General features: G+C 40.9%; 1 protein-coding gene across 1 annotated transcript; it reads right to left on the bottom strand.

Moving 5' to 3' along the window:
• MCOLN2 (mucolipin TRP cation channel 2) lies at positions 1–20,823 on the bottom strand. The gene is made up of 14 exons (XM_027719931.2): positions 20,730–20,823; positions 17,488–17,647; positions 15,656–15,829; positions 12,085–12,223; positions 11,396–11,483; positions 11,152–11,248; positions 10,595–10,694; positions 9,008–9,123; positions 7,415–7,564; positions 6,016–6,117; positions 5,772–5,894; positions 3,034–3,240; positions 1,544–1,659; positions 1–548 (listed from the first exon to the last, which is right to left on the bottom strand). The coding sequence occupies exons 1-14, from the start codon at positions 20,777–20,779 to the stop codon at positions 512–514; spliced, it is 1,659 nt and encodes a 552-aa protein (XP_027575732.1). The 5' UTR covers positions 20,780–20,823; the 3' UTR covers positions 1–511.
• Between the last annotated feature and the right edge of the window lie 209 nt (positions 20,824–21,032).

Here is a 21,032-nt window from a genome sequence, read left to right as displayed (position 1 = left end):
TTTTAGTTTTACAGAAATTTATTTCAAATAAGTGAAATGTGCCAAGTACAAATGCATCACTTCAAGTGAAAAACTCCTCTTTTCTTGGTTACCTTTTATTTAATACTTTTTAACACAGAATTATTTTATAAAAATTATTTTCGTATAATTCTTTTCCTTATTAACAACAACAGTTCATTCAGGGCCACTTTCCTTCCTCCTAGAGCTGATTAGCAAACAGAGCTCCCATAGACAATGCTCAAGGATGTCTTCTTTAATGTGACAGAACTTGAAGCAAGAATACAGAGTTCTTCACAGCTCTCCTCCAGACACAGCTTCTGGGGTCTCTTGATGGTTAGCCAGTGATGTCACATTAATATCTTTTTTCCCAAAAAAACTTTAATTAGGTAAGACTAGTCTGTTCATGAGGCAGGTCCAGATGGTGGGTTTCATTGCAATTTGGAGAATTATTCTTCTCCGTACCACTAGGGTCTCTTTGCATTTATTAGTGGTGAATTTCAATGTGCAGTCATCAATTAATAAGTATCAAGTCATCATCACTCTGTTGTCTACAAGAGAAAAAAATTCACAATTATCCATTCAGCAAGAAATGCAATAGGAAGCATTTACCCATACAAATTGAGTTTTGATCCTTCTGTTCTATGTTCTCCCATTTCAGCAACTCCCAACACCTGCACTGTGACAATCAAGGAGAAACTGCTACAGTAGCAAAAGCTCTAGATTTTCACTCCAACTACTAGGGTTGTTCCCTCAATACTGTGCAGTGTATTACAGTGAAGTATATTTATTGTGGTCCAGCAGACAAAAATCTCTCATTCTGAACAATGACTTGCATATGAAACCTGAAGCTGTACCTGGCTGGAGTTCTTGTTAACTAGCTGGCTTTCAAGTGTCCACAACAACTGCTGGGGTACCTGCCCATCATCTCACATGTTCCTTTTTGGCTGTGAGGTGTTATGTGTCCTCAGACATAAAATTCTAAGAATCAACTCTCAGACCAGGAAACACTACATGAGATTTTCATCTCTCACCACCACCTTAAAAAGGACCACTGCCAGGCCTGAGTTTGGCAGCAGCAAGACACCACTGTGTTTCCAATATTCTGACAGATGGTATTCAAACAGTTTGCCTTGTAGCTTTGGGATTAAGCACCAATCCCTGGCTGAATCACATATTCTCTGACTTTCTGCTACTACTCCAAGCTTAGCAGTAAAGCTTTTTAGAAACATTTGACTTGCAAAACCCTAAGAAGCAGAGACTTGGTTTGCTCCTGAATCCTTAGTAGTTTCATGCTATACTCCACAGTCCTTCCATCAGCTTCTCCATGGTATTTTTCCTAAGAGTATAACACTTAAAACATGTGTTTAAGCTCAAAACTGTTGTATCATTAGCTGACTAAAGATATAACACCAAGTAGAGTACAAGAGGAACAAAAGCATCCAAACATCACACAGGTTAAATTCTGGATGCTCCAGCATTTGTGAAACAGCACTCTGCAGTGAGATGCCAACTGGTCTACTTCTCAGGAAAACACACTACTGACCTCCTGCAGCAGCAGATGAATGGCACAGAAGTCTGGTCTTTTCTGTAGCCAGCACTGTCATGGTCTTTTAGAAATTCATGTAGATCTGTTACTGGAAAACCACTTTGTTGGTATTTCTGAAAGAAGTAGTGTTTTATTTATAACACACGAGAAGTTACTGGGCACAAAACGTTCTAAAATTTCCTGTAGCATGTGATAGTAAAACCAGACTATTTGGTTCATTTGTCCAGTATTGCTGTAGAAAGGAAAAAACCCAATCCCATCCCAGAAACACCACATATATAGCTGGTGGAACAAAGCAACCTAAGTGACAGAAAATTCATATTGTTCAGAGATTCTCTTATGTTTTGTTTGCTGTCCATAAGGCCAAGCAAGTGATCTCAGGTCATACTGGCATTGATTCTCCTTTGTTCACAGGGAGCTGCTGCGCTCACTGTGAGTGCCCTGGGATCGTTTTCCCTAAGAACTCTAATGCTGGATTTGAAAGGCCCTAGTGTGGATATTCAACATTGCCATGTTGAAGAAATGCTATGAAAAACACAAGTTCAGCATACTGAAATAGCTCCCAATTGATCCACATGAAGTGCTCAGAGGGAAGAGTAACAGCAAACCACTGTTTTGCAGGTCAGATCATCCAGTAAACTCAGAAGCACAAACAGTTAAGTTATATTTGGAGATGCTTAGAAAGTGGAGCTCTTGCTCAGTCTGGAACTTGTAGTTCATGTCAGACCAGTCTTATTCTGCTGGCTTGTTTCTCTGACACCAAGACAAGAAAGACAAGAGCTGAAGAATATGATCCACATTGCCTTCCCATTGGTCACTGAGGCTATCAGGAGCACAAAGGGGAGACAGCACTTGAGGTCAAGAACAAAAGGTAATTATTGAAAACTTGGCTGCACTTTCAGACTGTTCATACTGGAAATGGATGGCACAATTTTAACTTGAATGAGAAGGGTCTTTGAGAACACATTTCCTTTTAACCATACATTTCCAAGCAGCACATTAAGCAAGCCAGATGTATCTTAATGACAATCTTAAATGACTTTAGAGTTATCTGTTTGAACCTTGCCAAACTCCTGCCAAAGGCATATCTCTGAGATACCAGCAAACCTTTCCTGACCTCATCTTTTGATGCCATGAGAAGAAACATTCACTCCAAACAAGGCTTATATAGCTCTACGTATCTATACTTAAAAGTTAAGTTTTTTCCACTCATCCTTCCATTTACACTTCCATTAGCTGTTATACTCTTGAAGCCAGATGAAGCAGCAGAAAACAGAACATTGAAACACACACAGGATAATTTTTCAAACCAATTATTGCTTAGTTATTTGAATGACTACCCAGTCATCCTCCCACTTTTGACACAGACTAAACTAAAAGATTTCAATAATCTCATCATAACTAATACTAGATAGTAGGGTGTTTAAGTGATTAACAAGAATGAATACAAATCTGATTAGAAATGTAACAGAAAACAAACGTTTTACCTTTATGGTGTCATAGGAGTCAGTAATGAGTGCAATAAAAAGGCTGAGGATCATATATATAAACAGACTAATGAAGGAATACAGATATAACCGGCTGAACCTCCACACCAGCGTGCTCTTCTGCTGGATTTGAGCAAATGTTGCAAACATATCATCACCATTAACCAAGGAAAACAGACATTCAGCCACTGTGTTCAGATCTTCAAACTAGAAAATAAAGAGTACAAGTTATTAGTAGAATGTGAAGATCAGATCACCCATATTTAAAGGGAAAGTTAAAAAAACCACCCCACTTCTGACTTTTACGCATAGCAGAAGAAAAAATCCAACCCAGACAATTAAATGCTACCACACTTTACTGTATATTCAGGCCAAAACATACATGTCAGCAATAGAGCCATGTAGAAATATAATCTTGACTAAGCGTGATATTGACATCAGACATAAGATTTATTATCAAGAAATAAACTTGTGATGCTCAACAGGCAAAACAGTCAATATCTGACCACTACAGAAAGTTAAAGTTACTGAATTTTAAGCAATTTTAGGCCAGCAGAAAAATATCGTTCCACTTGCCAAAGCACAGATAAAGTGATTTCACAGAATCTATACCGTAAATCAGTGGTAGTACGCTGGGAACAGAATCCACATCCTCTGGTTTCCCAGCTCTGCAGCATTACTGGAGTATGGGTAATAAATCAATACTGTATTAAGGAATTAGTGGTAGTATATGGCCTTCAGAGCTTGAATGGTCTAAACTAAATTTGTCATGCAATAACATAATCTATTCAGAAAGCCCTTTCTGAGCTGTAGGTACAATCTATAGCTGGATTGTGAAGTTACTGAAATACACCCCTCACAAAAATCATGGTTTCATTTCAAGGACATCCTCTTAAATTCTAACCTCCTTTTCCCCAAGCTGGAATGTGTCCTGAGGCTAAATTCCATTCAGCTACCCAGTAAGCACACTGTCCCCTCTTGCCCTGGCTCTCCAAATAACTGCATTCGTTAACTGTACTTTATTAGACCACACGAATTAATGCACAGTGCTTTAATGTGACTATTATCAATGAAGAAACATGACTACACTCACTTGAATTGTGGCCCTATATTGAGAAGGTGTCAAGAGACATACTTGTAAGGACAACATATGGTTGCACAGGAACAGCAGGTCTGTTTTACACCTATGGCTTATTTTGTTATTATTGTTTTTACTGAATTTTAAAGCCATGTGAAACTCAGCAGTACGTTATCTGAGAAGAAAGGGGGCATGGTATGGGTAATTTTTGAGCAACCCACAAGTTTTGATGCAGACAGAGACCTGCTAAGGACTGCTCACCTCTAAGACCCTGGATTGACAAAACACAAAATGCAGGATGATTAACATACTTGTTGCAGGGAAGTTACAACAGTACTTATGCTCTGCCTGTTTTAAACAGTTGAGCCTCTAGTGTTGGCAGAGGATCCCACTGCATTCAGCATCCCACAGAGAAATACATCATCATCAACCTGGAACATGTGCAGACTGAATACCTACACTGCTCAAAAGAGAGAATTAACAGCTCGGGAGGATGTGGGGCACAAGAATCCGAATCAAGCACTGCAGCATGTCTCTCTGTTACATATATACTGTGTGCAACCAGAGATCAAGAATGAGAACTCATACATCTGTCAGTCTTTAACAGACATCTAGAACTTGACACAACAGGAACCTGACTTTTTGCAAACTGTCACATAGAGCATCTGCCAAGAGGAAAAACAAACAGGCTTTAGGGTGGTTTTTGCTTGTGTTTTAGAATGTACGAAGCCTTGCTCTTGCACCCAGGTTTCAGACAAGACATGCCAGGCACATACTTTGATACTAACCTGAGGAAGACAAACAAACACATACACAACACCCCCACACACAGGAAGCAAAGTAAATAAGACAAGCATTCATCCACCCCTTTATGAGTCATAATTTAGGGGCTGAAGTTACATGGCATGGGAAAGATTTGGAAAAACAAAGTCAGAGCCAAGGAGATTCCAAAAAAAAAAAAAAAAAAAAAAAAAAAAAAAAAAGAACAGTGAACTGAACTGGAATTGCCAGAAGAGGGCGAAAGAGATCACACAGAATATGCTGAGTTAGGAGGGACCCTCAAGGATCATCGAGCCCAACTCCTGGGCCTGCACAGGACCATCCCCAAGAGTCACACCAGGTGCCTGAGAGCATTGTCCAAACGCCTCTTGAACTCTGTCAGCCTTGGTGCTGTGACCACTGCCCTGGGGAGCCTGTTCAGTGCCCAATCACTCTCTGGGTGAAGAACCTTTTTCTAATATTTAACCTAAACCTCCCCTGGTACAACTTCAGGCCATTCCCTCGGGTCCTGTCCCTGGTCCCCACAGAGCAGAGATCAGTGCCTGCCCCTCCTCTTCTGCTCACGAGCAAGTTACAGACTGCAATGAGGTCTCCCTTCAGTCCTCTCCAGGCCTGGGTAAACCATCCACTCATTACAAAAACAGCTTGGTGTAGGAGGTGACACTGATTTCAAGCACACAGTAAAAGCAGAAATACAGTTATTCTGTTAAAAGGAGCAGGTGGCAGAAGGTATGTGTGGAAGGAAAAACACTCCCATGTTCACATTACAGCTTTTATACAGAAATATTAATTTAACATGCATTTCTGTTGTTATAACTGGAGCTATACACACACACAGATACATCATTAGACCAGAAAAGGAGTGATACTGCTGACATACCTTTTCATGATAAGGTCCCAAGACAATCCAACCACAAAAAGTATAGCCAAGATAGATCATCCCAGCACAACAACAGAACCTTATCACTTTTGGCAATGATGCCTGCATAGTTAAAATGAGTACCTGCAAGCCAGGGTGCAGCAAAAGAGAAAAAAAGAAGAGAAAAATTAGAGAGACCTGGATAAAAGTGACATAAATATATATATATATGCTTTAATTATTAGACATTTGATTTCCGCCTTACATTGTAGGTTTGAAAATATCCCAGGTATCTGATGACTCCGACCCAGACAAACAAAGTTGACGTTCCCAGTAAAATGCTGCAGACATCGTAACTTGCGAGGTTCTGAGGGATCCAAATAGAGCAGGTAGTCAAGTTACAAAGCAGTAGGTATGTCAGCTTGACAGCTATTCAAGTTCCAGCAGTTCAAACAAAGTGGGGCAGTTCAATACTGAAAGGATGTTGCTACATCACAAAAATCAGATCAATGTGAACTGCAGTTATTTACTGAGATCATTCAAATGCAACCATGATGCAAATAAAAGTACACCTATGCTGATATTTTTGAAGTTTTGCATGAAGTCTGGAAGAACAAAAGCCTTTAGTTTGGTTACAACAGTTTTGAAATTAGATTTAATAACTCAATGTTTGTTTAAAAAAGGTTACTATATGCTATTGTTAGGCAAAGAAGCTCTCATTCACTATTCAGACAAACATAAGCCATCATTTAAATGAAATGTGAGCCTTGGGACTACAAACCTTTTCATGCCACATGTATTTACATCTCTGAATAGGTTCTCTGTCAGATGTTCAGAACCTGAACATTGTTTTTACTACAGTGAAGTTTATAACCAAATCTACTTGTACTTTACTTTAGAAGGCTAGAACTGGTTGCAGTAAGCACAAGATAGTCATCTAGCTCAAGTTTTCCTACCCTCAATCCCCACCTCACCATATAGCCAGAGGATTCTGAGTGTTCCTCTGAAGGCCACTCTGGGCACCTGCCCTTTGAGCCTTAGTACACGTGAAACAGCAGCAGCACACTACCTACTCTGTTTTTCCCAGAATACAAAGTTTTCTGAACACATGAGTTGTTGGCACGCATCTATTGAAGAAAAAAAACAAACAAACTAGACAAAAACAAACAAACCCAAAAGGCCTCCTGAAGAGCTGCCAGTTGAACAAAGCACATTGATTTCAGCAAGCCCAGACTGGGATGAGCAGGTGACAGTCTGTGCCTATGACTGCCAGGAAAGCAAGCTGTAACAGCCATTTTTGCAGCCCTACAAGCCATCAAGACCCCTGTTGTACCCAAGGGGATGACTCTTGGTTTCCCTGTACTAGTATGTGCTACTACTTCTTACAGAACTAACAACACATATTGTTGGGTTTTTTTCATAGGAACTGTCTACCCACATGTCCTATACCAGGGATTGGGGGTCTTAGCACTGTTTATTGAAAGACTTAGGAAACTGAGTGACTGAAAGCAGTTATTAGTCAAAGCAGCACTAGGAAATGAACCGGCAAAAGCAAACAGATGACTATTGACTATTATAGCTCACTTTCATTTGTCCCCACCTTAAAGCACATTACACATGGTTGTAACAAGGCTAGTATTTTAGCTGAGGTATTAAAATCTCACCTTAGCTTTTATTTCCATTTTTAGGATTGACCCAATGATTGTCATCACATCACTGATAATTACCAGGACATACCACCCATTTATGAACTCCAGCTGATCAGCATGGCAGACACGACGCTTATACTTCTCCAAGAAGAAATTCACAAATCTCTATAGACAAGAATTTAGATGTTTAGTTACAGGTCACCTGAGATGAAAAATATGTACAGATGCCCTAGTATAGCAATGTTCAAGTTTCACATACCCCCTTTTCCTATAGTATTTGCTGGAATAATAGTTTAATTCTCAATAGCAATAGAAATAAACTGGAAAAAAAAATTAAGATGGGTTTAAGCCAGTGAAAACAAACTTTCCACAGAACAGCTGATTTCATAACCAATCCCCCCTAGCCTAACCATGGTTGTTATCTCCTTTACAACAGTTTCTATCCCCCTCCAACAGAGCAAGGCCATTGAACTAAAGAACTGAAAAAGGCAATAACTCAAATACAAGACAAGAGTTCTCATTTCCAATAGAGCAAACAATATCACTTCCATGCCTAACACTGCCCATCTGCTTTCACATTTTTGCTCATGAATAGATGTGATGCCCCTATTCCTGACAGCAGTTCGACAATGCCTTTGTTGAGTTGTGTCCTCTTCACCCTTGGTCTTGTTTCCAAGCTACAAAAAGGATATATTGAGCAAGATAAACAAGTATCTGTGCTTTCATATCCTACCTACGCTGGACTCTTTTTCTAACTTTCATAAGCCATGTGTTTACAAAGTTTGTGCTAATTACTAGATACAAGCTGGCACATCTCAGGGTCCAGCTTGTGTTTCTGCACCAGTATTTTGACCACGAAAAACAAGTCTGCTTACATAAAGCTCAGCAAGCGACTTGAGAGGAAGCTGGACAGGGCTAGTCCCAGTCTCCAAAGGAGGGTGAGAAGAGAAGAAGGTGACAGCAGACTGATCAGGGATTATAAAGCAAGAAGAAGGAAAGAAGAACTGAAAAAGGGTGGTTCCAACCCCAGAAAGACAAAAAAAACCCCAGAAACCAACCAAACAAGAAAAAAAAACAAAAAAAAAAACAAAAAACCCAAAACAACAACAACAACAAATGAACAATCAAAAAAAAACCCACACCACAAAAACAACCAGCCATAGTCAGACTATATGCTGTGCTTTACATTCCCTCCAGTTAGAGCTGGCTTTGAGGGATGTTCATTAAGACATTAATTTACAACACAACCTCTATGGGAATTCTACTCTGAACCAAAGAAGAAGGAATTTATGTTTTGAAGGTGCAGGACATATTCACAGTACAAAGACTCAGAAGTCTTTTTGTGTAAAATCCTGGACAAAAAAGTGTCCTTCTTTTGCCCTTGAGAGATGCAACAAAAACTCCGTATTACAGCACTACACAAACAGAAATAAAACCAATTCAGCTAGCAATTGTTCAGAGGTAACAGTATGAGAACATCTCACAACAGATTTTTTGAGTTAACTGAAAAAAATGTTACTCAACATTTCCAAACATATCCCTTCAAAAGACCAGCAGCAAAGAAGGCAGAGACCAAGTAAGTATTGAGATCACGAGCACTGTGCTTACCCTTTGTAGTCTCAAGGCAAGAACAATGGATCGTGTGCAAAGGATGAGAGAAGTAAAGCAACATAAAATGACAAATCCATCAAAGACTAGAATATACTGAGTGTTCTTCTGGAGAACTGTAAATGTCAAAGAAATGAAGTAAGGTTAATTTTTTCACATCTTTTTAAATGCAAATTATGCTACATTTTGTAACAATGTGCTCGAACACTCTCATCCCATAAACAGATGGGCTGTAAGATATATTCTTCCTGCAAGCATACCTTAAGCACAACTAAGCAGAGAATTACATCAAGACAGTCATGGAGGTTGGACCACAAGAACAAAAAGCAAGTTCAAGTTCTTCAAAATAAACCCCAAAATGGGTATATTACTACAGGTATCCCCTTTTTCACCTATCCATCTGTGCTCTCACAGTGTTACAACTACATGGGCTAAAAGAAATGCAGATTTGGCCTGTATCATTAAATTAAAAAGAAAATTCCCACCTTGGTCTGCAATAAGAAACTTGTTTGACTTTCTGTACAGTATTCTTTTCATCCACAAGTTTAGAAGCCATCATGTGAATGCAAATTAGGTGTTTTCCTTTGCTTCCTCACATCAATTGTCCCTATCTTTTTCACAACATACATTTTTAACTACATGAAATACAGACCAAAACTCATTTTTAGTTGTTGTAATAGCATTTCAACTCATCTGTGTTACAGAATTATGCATGCTTCCCCAGTTACTTATTAGATGCAAAATAAACTACTAAGGAATAACTAGTTGAAAGACAGCCACAAAAAATTAGTGTACACAGATGCGAGCCAGGACACTTTGTAGTTGTTCAGAACATACTATAAGATACCACTTTAATATCAGTACAACGTGGTGTTATCAGAGAAAAGCTGGCTTTGCCCAGGTAAGAGGCAGGTCACTTGACATATTTTTTAATCAAGATACTCTATAGCACACTGAAAAACATTGCTCCATCACAGTCCTTTACAACAAGTCAACACATGGGAGAAGCAGTTGCACAGCGCTGTCACAGCTACTATTCCTCTAAGGGGCCTTTAGTGCACATTCCTGAGCTGTCAGACCAAGTCTTAACACTACAAATACATGGCAGATGCCAGCCTTTGCTCACACACATCATTAAATCTAGCAGCAGTGGAAAAAAAAATCCACTTTCAGAAATAGTAAGCTTTACTTAGTTAGAGAAAAAAAATTGAAAGCTGCAGAAGGTTTCAGTTGCAAATTCACCTGTGTTAGTGAATTAAATTATTTGAGTCATCTCAGAGAGCAGAACGATTAAAAATCTACGGAAGAAACATCCCCCTTGCAGGTAGAGCTTACTGCTAACACACAGCAGTCTACAGATTTGCATGTGCCATCTCACCACAACACTCTCATAAAAGAAATTATTTCCTAACTCTTAATTAGCAAGAGGTAATGAGTCGCATTAGGCAGGTAGCATTGTCTTGTTTTAAGGGCAGGAGGAGGATGAACGGGATGGCCAAGGTCTTGCTGGACAGACTGTTATAGACCAGGGAAAGTGCTGGGAGATGCATAACTGCTGGCATGCAAACACACGTGCACCATACTTACCAGGGCTAAATATGTGCCAGTCTTTGCATTCCTGAATATCAGTGTCACTATCAAAGTAGATTTTGATTTTTCCACTGTGGGCTCTATTATTGAAAGTTATCTGAAAATACAGAACTGTATCAGAAACAAGACTAGGAAGATTTAATTCCAGAAAACAAATCCTGCTAAGTGCTTTGGACACAGTATGTGTTAATATTGTTGGTCAGGTAAGCTTTAAGAAAGTTGTCACCATAAATGATGGTGTAGATGTAATTTGAGAACATGACATATATTGCATAACAAGCAGTATTCCAAGAAGCCAAACTTTACATTTAACCTTTAGAAGAACAATTCCTTATTCCCTTCTCAGGTTATAAAGTTTCAACTGGAACATGTTACAAAACAACACTGTACCATAGCAACACTATTTCAGCAGCCTTTGGGAAGGAGGGCTAAAGGCCAGGACATGCTCAACTGCATCTCTCTTGCAGTCTCAATACAAGGATGACACCTACACCTGAGCTTAAGCTCTCATTACACACACAGTGTTGGAAGTGCCATAGCCCATATTCACTTACAGTGTTTTGAAATGCATAGCAGTCAGGCAATTCACGGGCATGGATTGTCTGTAGAGCAATGCCTTTCAGCTTGAAGGAGATTTCAACCTGTATTAGCCTGGATGTTTGAAAAAGTTTATAAAAATATTTAAATATTGTATAAAATAAAAAAATGTACACACATACACAAATTGCACAAATCAGAATCCACCAAATTAATGTGAAAGGACAAGCTGAAATACTAAAAAAATCCCCATCACTTTACCTGTAAAATTCAAGATTGAAAAAAGAAGAGTTCAGCTTCAGTTCTGCCTTCTTATCAGCTAGCTCCTCTGGCTTTAAAAAGACACATTCTGGAAAGAGAAAAGATGTAATCTTAAAAACTTCACATAAAAAGTAGCACAAAACTGAGATAATCAGGGTGTACAGTCCTAATCAGGCAAAACATTAATTTTGAGCAAATCTATCCATACAGAGGCCCACCTAGTGGGGTCAGAAGCAGGTTTGTGTATTAACTCTTGAGCAGCTAAGCAGTCAGGACTCAGCTCTGAGAGGCAGTAAGGACACACCCCCCACACACCCACTGATGGTACAGACTGAGCAGCACCCAGAATTCTGTATTTGAACCTTCTGCACAGAGTGGGGGGAGCTGTGTTTAAAAAAAAAAAAAGGAACAACTAAAAAAACCCCAACAAACACCAAAAAAACCCACTCCCCATCATCAACCCTAAAGACCTCTACAAACCAATGACAGTGGCTGAAGAGAGCCTTTTATAATCTGCACAGCTGCCATTTCTAGATAGGTACTAAAAACCAAGAAGGAAATAGGCAAGAGGCATGGGAATTTTCCTGTAACTGCCACACAAAAAGCTATTGCTTTTAAGCTTTACTGATATAGCATTAGAATATAAGTACTCCACAGCAAGACATTTTTTAAGTACAACAGTATTGTACCTGTTTCAGTAGAAACATCTATGTTCAGCGTATCATTGGATGGAAGCATTGTGCCCCTCTTGTACTGTTGTTTACAGATTTTTAAACCTGATCCTTCATAACCAAGCATCCCCAGGGATATGTTCTTTAAATGCCTGTACTAGTTTAGAAACAAAAGCAGAAGTGGAAGTTAGAGATAGTCATCTTTTTTGCATTATATAGTAAATTGCAATCTCAAAGTTCTGCGTATCAATACAGGTTTTTACATTAAAAAAAAAAAAATCTTTATTTTCACATAACAGTTTCCCATGAGACAGAAGTCCCATGACTCAGTTTACAGACTAGAGGGCCTCTGGCCACTAATTAGTAGTGACAGGCATCCTGGTGACACAGTGACCATGAGCCCTGTACCTTCTGGGCTGCCTGCAAATGATCACAGATGTGCCAGACAGCAAGCCAGCAGACAGCTTTTAATTAGATGCCTGGCAGAGACTTCAATGCAGTATTGCTGCTAACCACACACACTCCAGGGATATCTTATGCTTTCATGAAAGTGATAGTTTTCACACCACTTGAAACTTGATCACTTTACATACAATCCAAGTCGCAGTTCTTATCAAATCCGTGCTGAGAACAAAACCAAAGCTGCTCCCTGTGTGACTACAGAAGAGGGAAGTCACGCATTCGCTATATAACCAGCAACCAAGGAACATACACAGAGCTTGAGCAGCCTCCAAACATAATTTAACCTGCCTGCTTTACACAAGCATAGAAGCAGCTGCAAACATGCCTGTGAGGAAGGTACTTACTTTTTCCACTTACTCCAAATACAGCACAAGTCACCTTCTTCGTACACTTGGAAAACAAGGACTAAAAGTGGAAGCAAATAAAGCTCTGCCAAAGCAAGCATTGTCCAAACATGGATCAGCCCTGAGCATCAGCAAGACTTCATTTAAGGCCAGTCCTCTCTTGACTTGCCTTCCACACATTCTGGGTGTCTACTGTCTCCCCTCTGATCCCTGGACTCACACCTTCCAGTCCCGCACAAATGAGGTAAACCCCTGGAGCACAGCTCTTCTGGTGGCCCTTGGCTCCTCAACAGCTGAGAAGATCAATGACTAACCATGCAGTGAGCTGCCTGCCAGCTTAGCTTCCCATCAGCTAACATTGTCCAAGAGAAGCCAGATAGACCCATGGCCTTTTGAGGAAGAAGGCATCAACACAATAGTTGATTAGTTTTTATTATTACCCCACCTAGTGAAAGAGCTCAGGGCAGTGTACAGCACTGGTCTGCTCTCAAGAAAGCATTTAGCTTTTCAGAGGCCTGAAGTAAGTTAGACAAGGTTTCCTATTCTTAAAAAAAAAAAAAAATGTTCAGCTGGCTTTGATACAGATTAGTCCATTTTCCCCTTTGACATGAATTTTTTTATTATGCATCATTCGGTGTCATCCTATTCCCCCCTTCCTATGGGCATTATGGCCACTAGCCCACCTTGGGGGGTACAGAATCCCACCAGTCATCAACAGCCACATGCTCCATGTCCAAAAGGAACTGCAACAGAAACTACCACACTTCTATCCCAAGCTCTGCCTTGCAGTGCTGCTTCGAGTACTCACAGCTGAGCTTGCAACAAGTTTAGACAGCCCAGGAGAAAAAGCATGGCCTCTGTACCCTGTCAGTCTGACTAAGGCAGGTCAAGTGAGTGGAAACAGTAGTTAGTCACAGCTCTTCACCCCTCTGAAGACATCTCCAGATCACTGCATGCAGCAGCCACTGCTCTGTCCACGTGTGCTCTCAGGCTCTGCCCTCCCAACAGCACAGCACGTGGCACTGGGTTACCCACATGCCACTTTCAAACAACACTGTGAAAAACTAAAAGCAAGATTCCTGTTTATACATTTCTAAGCGGCCCCAGACAAAGCAGGCAGCAGGACATCCTTGTCCTACAGCCTCTGCCACAGGGCAGGGCACAAGAGTAACAACTTCACACAGCTTCTTCATAATAGAATCTTCCAGACTGAACCCAGTAGAGAAGCAAGGAAAACCTTTGTACTCTTCCAAGTGTAAAAGTATGTTTGGGTTTTTATGTTGTTGGTTTGTTGTTGTTTGTTGCTGTGCACTGTTACTATCTTCTGTAATATCATATTCTTCAGCTTTACCCACCCAATCATGCATTTCAAATTAAAACTCAAAACAAAGCACCAAAATCCATGGCTTCTAGCTGCCCATCTCAAAATAAAAAAACCCTTGCTTTTAGGTTGGGAGTCATCTGGTTTGGCTCTTCCCAGAAGGCACTCTTTAAAAACAAACAAATGAAAGTAACAATAGTCATAAAATTCACCTATAGGCATGCTTTTTGAATTCTTACATGTAGTATAAAAGCCTCACAATTCCATATGACACTAAAGCACACAGATTTCACAGGTTAAATCTCCTTAAACGATATGACTACATTTATACCACATTAACATCTTATGAAGAGACCTTTTTGTGATGCCTGTATCACACACTGGCTCATTCTTGAGGATATAAAGCTATTATTTCTCTACTGTCTTGTATCTGGACTTCACCTCAGTCTTAGTGCCTACAAAAGAAGGAGAGTGAGACAAAGCAAGCAAGGAAGTAAAAAAAGCACAGTTTATTGCAGAAACAGTGGTAACATTGAGAGTTCAAAGGGAGACTGAGAAAACTACTTCACCACTCATTTAACATGCCAGGAGTGAGAGTCCAGCACATTTGATCTGCTGATGGCTCTGCTGTAGCACAGAGAGCACAGGGGCCTGACATGAGTGGGTGTTTAAGAATGAGGCACAACCCTTTGCTCCCCTGCAAATCCCAGATGCTTCTGGGCATAGCTGACAGTGGCAGCAGTGACTGCTTTAATCCAAGCATCAGAGCTGATGTACCAAGGCCAGTGAAAATGAAAGGAAGTTTAAAGCCACTTTCCATTCATCCAGGGTTAATCATTTCTGGACTTATCATCATCCCCAAACACAAGAGACGTTTCATATTCCACAGGCAGTCTTTCATGTTATAACTTCTGAATGTATTAATATTAAATACAAAAATGTTTACTGAATTTTCATCTTAGATTTGTTCACTTTCCTCTGAAAATTGTAAAGGGACTATTCTTTAAAATACCATCCCTAACCAAGGCAAGTGCCCCTACACTCCTGGAAGTACTGTATTCCCCATTCTGAGGCCCCTGGTGCTCACTACAAAGCTGCAATTCAGTATAACTGTAAGCACAAATTTTTTGAATACCATGCATAGGTATATTCAGGCCTATAGGTCTTCAAAGTAAGACCTAAACCAAGGTTTTAGTTCATGCAAGATGACAGATTTTCAGACTTTCTGGATTTTGGTATTATGCACTACTCGAATAAAATTCTGGTTTGGATTCATCTTCCAGAGACAAAAATGCAGACAGTTGCACATGAATTTCAGGACACCAGATCTACACTGATTCACTGAAATATCAAAACTGAAATTCAAGAATGGAAACAGAAAACCAGAACCTTAGCAGAAGTTTATAGCTATACCTTCAGCTATAACATAGTTATAAACACACACACACACACACACACTTACCTGATTAATAACATAAAAAATGCTATCATAAGCATCCTGTTGTGTATATATACTGCAGCTGTAGTCATCTTCATCAAGTCCAGAATAGCCTTTCAGGAACAGGTGTTTGAAAGCGACAATGTTTTCCTCTTTGAATGAGACCACCAATTGGTTACTCAAACCAAAAAAAACAAGCTGATGAGAAAAAAAACAAACAACCAACACACACACATATGTATTTTGTACACTGGTCAAGCAGCAGCATTTTGGAAACAGCTCTCAATTATAGTAAATACAAAGCAGACAGGTGCCTGTTGCTGTAACTCTGCTATGATAAGAGCAAAGAACTTGTTAGCTAATGCCATAAGACTACTAAAGTCAAGGTTACCATATGCAGGGTAAGAGAAACATAAATCTTGATTCCAAAACTTACAGCAACTGAATGGACAGCTACATTACGTGCAACTTTTACATATCGTGGACCAAAAACTCTAACTGGAACTTGCCAAAACCTTTGTGGAGGATGCAAATGGCTGATGAGCTAACTTAAGAGCACAGCCTACTACCCCTGAAATGGTCTGCTTTGCTAGAGGACAAATTCCTGCACCTTTTCTACCTCTGGCATGGCATAGGATTAGAGCAGATCTATGTGGGACCCTACAGCAACAAAAGCATCACCTGCCTGACCCAGATGCTAATTAAGGAGGCTTTAACAAGAAGCAACAGCAGACAGAAGAGTTACTACTGAGGCCACGTGTTGCCCTACTATATGGACATTCCCATTCTTCCCCCCCATCACCAAGGAAAACAAACAGAGCCTAGAAGCTGAAAAACCAAGCAACAAGAGTTTCTTCATAGGCACAGCAGCAGGAGGATATCCCAAGCCCCAAACAGCAGGGAAGAAGCAAGAGTGAGAAACCGCAAGCAAAAAACCTGAACTTTTGCCTAGAAAGACCAACCACTGAATCCTATTCCTGCCTGTGGATAGAGCCCCATCAGGATTTGGGCACAGCATGGCAGCAGCAGAGGCCAGACCCCACCAAGTGGGGCCAGAGAGCCTGTCACAGTTGATAAAGCACTGGGACATGTAAGCCAGAGTTATGCTTTATTTTAATGGGCCAGTCAAACACAAACCTGGAATCCTACAATTCAGCACATATATTTAGCTGTTCTGGCAAACTGTCAGATGTCAGTCTTGCATTTCAAAGGTTCAGAAAAAGTAAGTTCTACTTATATGTGTGTCCCATTTTGCTTCCCTTCACATCCAGTCACTATTTATTAGTGGACTGTAAAACAACCAACTACACCGTGATACCAGCGCAGTTGAAAAACACCCTCTTCTTTGCCTCTACCTAGCACCTCAACCAGTACTCAACTGTTCAAATGCATTATTTGATGACAGAAGTAAGGGGCACATCCAATTCCTGTAGCCCAGTCATCCCATCATCACCACAGTCCATAGCATTTCCACATTGAACGTGTACGTTTCAAGTTTCTGATTAGAGGTCAGAAAATATCACTTTTGAAATAGTCCAGTGAAACTATAATCTAAAAACATGACAACAAGCCTGAAGACAGTGCTGGATTTAATGGGAAGAGTAATTTGCTTTAAAGTATTATGCCAAAAAAGCAAAGTACCTGGTCAAATACTGCTCCAAAATCTCCAAGAGGCTTTTGTAACCTATGTTATTCTTCCCCCTTGAAACACCTTTCATAGTATTTTTCCTTTATGGATTTAAGTGGGAAGTTCAAGTCAGTAACAAATATCCAGGGATGGCAAAGGCCCAGAATCACATACCTACTTCTCTTGCACACCACTGCTACTCTTATTAAGAGTAAAACCAAAGCATTACCTGTGTAGTAACCATAAGTATCTTCAAAACCTGCAAAGCCAGTTTCCATGGTATTTGACGTCTTGCTCTGTATTTTTCACATGGGTTCATGAAGTAAAACTTCAAATCCTCTTTCAAAGCCGTCTCTTTCAGATCTAAATCTGACTGAGTCATCATATTTCTGCCATAAATAACATATTAATTAGAAACCAACAGAATGCTTTGACAGACAATTTCCTCAATGCAGTTTCACCTCAGATCACCACATGACATAAAAGGTCTGAAATAGTTTTCTGTTTGTTTTACAGCAAAATGCAAAAAATATTTCCCTATGATCACATCATTAAAAATCATTCAACCACATTAGATCATCAGAACAGCATTTAGACTAACTATCAGGAAACAGGCATAAATAAGAGTATCTGTAATAGCAATATAAAGTCGACATTTCTCTCTTTCTTAAAAATACATATTTGAAACAAATATGTATTCTGTTTCAAATGTATTAACACATCTGTCTGAATAACCCACATTCTCATCATCATGGCTAGGCTTTGCGAATGAAGATTTGGGAACCCACATTCTACACGCAGAAAAAAAGCATCTTAAACAACCAGAGCACGCTTTGCACACATTTCTGTTATTAACATGCAGTTTTCAGGGCTAAGTTCATAGTCATTTATTTATTTAAATATCTGGGCATGCAAAAATCAGAGGACCAAGCACAGAGGACTGTTGTTGTAAATGTCTTAAATCACCTTATGTTTCTCCTTCTCAGCTGAATAGGACATTGAAAACTTTCCCCTTCTCCTAATCATTTTAACCCTATCTTCCAGTACCATAATTTTCAGAACTTTCCTATTTCACACACAGATCAGAAACTTGTAATTTTTTTCCTCCCTTTATGTTAAGAGGTTTATATTTGACACTGACTGATTATCAGTCCCATTTACTATTCAGAACATCATTCCCGATGTTCTGAATTTTATAAAGGATAACATTTTCTCTCAGGGTCAAACCCAAAAGTTTTCAGATGCATTTTTACTTTCTGTGTCCTCATCTGTCTGAAGTGTACAGTTATTTAAGCCAAAACTGTAGACCACAAAGCACATCTGATTTGCTAGAACCAGCTGTCCCGCAAGAAGAGAAATTTAAGTTGACACTGTGATGTTTCCTCAGAAGAGGAAGTGAAAAAACCAAAAAATCTATTTTAACATTAGAAGTTCAAAAGTCATCCTTATTACACAGCCTTAAATCAATCATTCATGAAGATGATGGGAGGTAAGATGATTTTGGGTTTTGAGGTAGGAAAAGCATGGGAAGTTTTCAAGAAAAAGAAACTGTGAACTGCATCCCTATTTAAATTTATACTAAAAACATACTGGACTAGCTTAAATATAGTTTAAGATACAAAAACTTTGAAAAACGTAAACACACCTGACACAAACGCACATGATAATTATTGCTGTGAGCATTGTCTAAGGAAACAGGTACACATGAACTTCAATCCTGCATTGACACCCAAAGACATCGCTGCTCCCGTACAAGCTTCTCTTGAACGGGCAGAAACTTGTGTGGGTACACAATGAACAAGAGCTAACCCAGAGTGAAAGTCATAGAAGTAGGTGGGAAAGAAAGAGAAAAGCTGGATCTGGTTGAGATTTAAAGCAGGAGGGTATGACATAAGGACCACTCCAAGACTTCAGCAAAATCCTTCCCAAGCTTCCAGTGAAAGTATATCAAAAATGACAGATCTCTAAAAAGAGTGCAAGCCAACAAAAAACTGTTGGACTTTGTCTTCCAGTATAGAACAAGTGTTCTGTGCTGTAGTATTTAAGAAATAATTCACTGGCAACAGCTCAAATACAGCAATTGTTTTTCAATCCATTCGTTTCTAGGATATATTCAAAATTACATCTAAATAGACTGTATTAAATCTGCAGAACTAGAACCTTCAACCAAAGCATTAAAGAAGTTTAAAAGCTCCAAGAGATTAACAGTGACATCACATTTAAAACTAACTATCTAGTTCTACCAAATGGTTATTAGGCTGATAATCTAAAAATAATCCAAATAAAGCACCTAGCTCAAAACAGAGATATTAAACAATTCAATTCAGATGCACAAGTGTAATTAACACCTCTCAATAGGTTTCCATAGTATGCTTTGTAAAACATTGACAGAGGCAAATTTTTTGTGAATGAAGATAACTCTACTCTGCATGCTTAGATGCATATCCAGGTGTCATGTGTCATATATAGTAACTGTTACTAACTCAATTCTAACAGCTGCATTACTTTAACCACCACTGCAATGCTGTGCCAGGTAGGTCAGTCTGTTCGGACAACGTTTTGTAGCGAGGCACTTCAGGGCTCTGCATTCTGCTTAAGGAAGAGGTTTCAACAGTAAGGACTACAATTTGCAGCTACCTACTCATGAAATACGTTTTTAATACTTAGCTCTTCATCTAGCAGAAAAAGCCCCATTGCATCAAGTAGCTAAAATACACTTAGTCAGTGAGCACAGTCGGTTTTTTTTAACGAGTAACTCACTACTACAGCAACACTGAAAGTGTCCATCACAGCTCCAGATTAGAAACATTTATCTATTTGAGCTCTAGCTCTTGAAGAGGTATTAACGAGATTGATGAGGTGTTAAGGGGGGGAAGAAGCAGAGAAAAATGGGGGGGGAATATCACCGAATTGCGTTCTAGGTATCAGCCTGGGCTTCACCTTCACGATCTCTACTAAGCTCAGCACTCGCCTAAAGGAGGACATCGCCTCGCGCTTCTCAGGAAAGCGAACTCGGAAACTGAGGGGAAAGCCCCCCTGTGCAGAGCTGCCAAGGTCACCCAGCGCTCGGCTGCCGAGGGAGGAGCCGCCGCAGCCCCCACGCAGCCGGACCGGGGGAACACACGGACCGCTCCGTGCCCTCCGTGCACCGGCCGAGCCTCACCGCTGCTCACCGGCCTCCCCGGCGGGAGGACAGGACCTACCTCGTGCAGGAGACCCAAACAAGAGTTTGGAGCACCACCTCCGCCCGCTGCCCCGGCCCCTCCGCAGCGGCCGCCCCGGGGCAGGGGGCACGCCCGCTATCGCGGCCCCCGCCGGCGGGATGGGCCGGGCCCCCGCCCCAGGGGCTGAGCTCCCTCCCGCAGCCGCTGGCGAAGGAGCGCCCTGACCCCGCTCCCGCCGGGCGGGGTGACCCGAAGGGACGGCGCCGCGCCCGCTCCGTCCCGTCCCGTCCCGTCCCGCTCCGCTCACCCGGTGGCGGCCGCCCGCCCTCCGGGCAGGTACTTGAGCGAGATGTCCATGGGGCCGCGGGGCTCGGCCACTGCCCGGGCAGGGCAGGGCTCCGGCAGTCCGAGGGGGCGGACGGAGGGAGCCGGGGCCGCGCAGCTCCGTCCCACCGACAAACCCTACTCGCTGCCCCACGGTCCGCGCCGCCTTTATGGGCCCGGCGGAGGAGGGCGCCCGCCGCCCACGTGCCCTGCGGCCCCGGCTCCCCCTGCCCCACCGCCGCCCTCCGGTGCGCGGGCTCTTGCTACGAGAGTAAGGCTCTGTAGT

The sequence above is a fragment of the Pipra filicauda genome, unplaced genomic scaffold (assembly GCF_003945595.2).
Source record: "Pipra filicauda isolate LSUMZ 115617 unplaced genomic scaffold, ASM394559v2 scaffold164_size1636381_pilon, whole genome shotgun sequence".
Lineage (NCBI taxonomy): Eukaryota > Metazoa > Chordata > Aves > Passeriformes > Pipridae > Pipra > Pipra filicauda.
This window is presented reverse-complemented; position numbering and strand designations above follow the sequence as displayed.

Coding starts and splice junctions, on each gene's coding strand:
- MCOLN2 (XM_027719931.2), bottom strand. CDS start 20,779: ATGGACATCTCGCTCAAGTACCTGCCCGGAGGGCGGGCGGCCGCCACC. Junction 17,648..20,729: donor GGGCGGGCGGCCGCCACCGG/GTGAGCGGAGCG, acceptor TATTTATGGCAG/AAATATGATGACTCAGTCAG. Junction 7,565..9,007: donor TTGCCTTGAGACTACAAAGG/GTAAGCACAGTG, acceptor TCTTGTCTATAG/AGATTTGTGAATTTCTTCTT.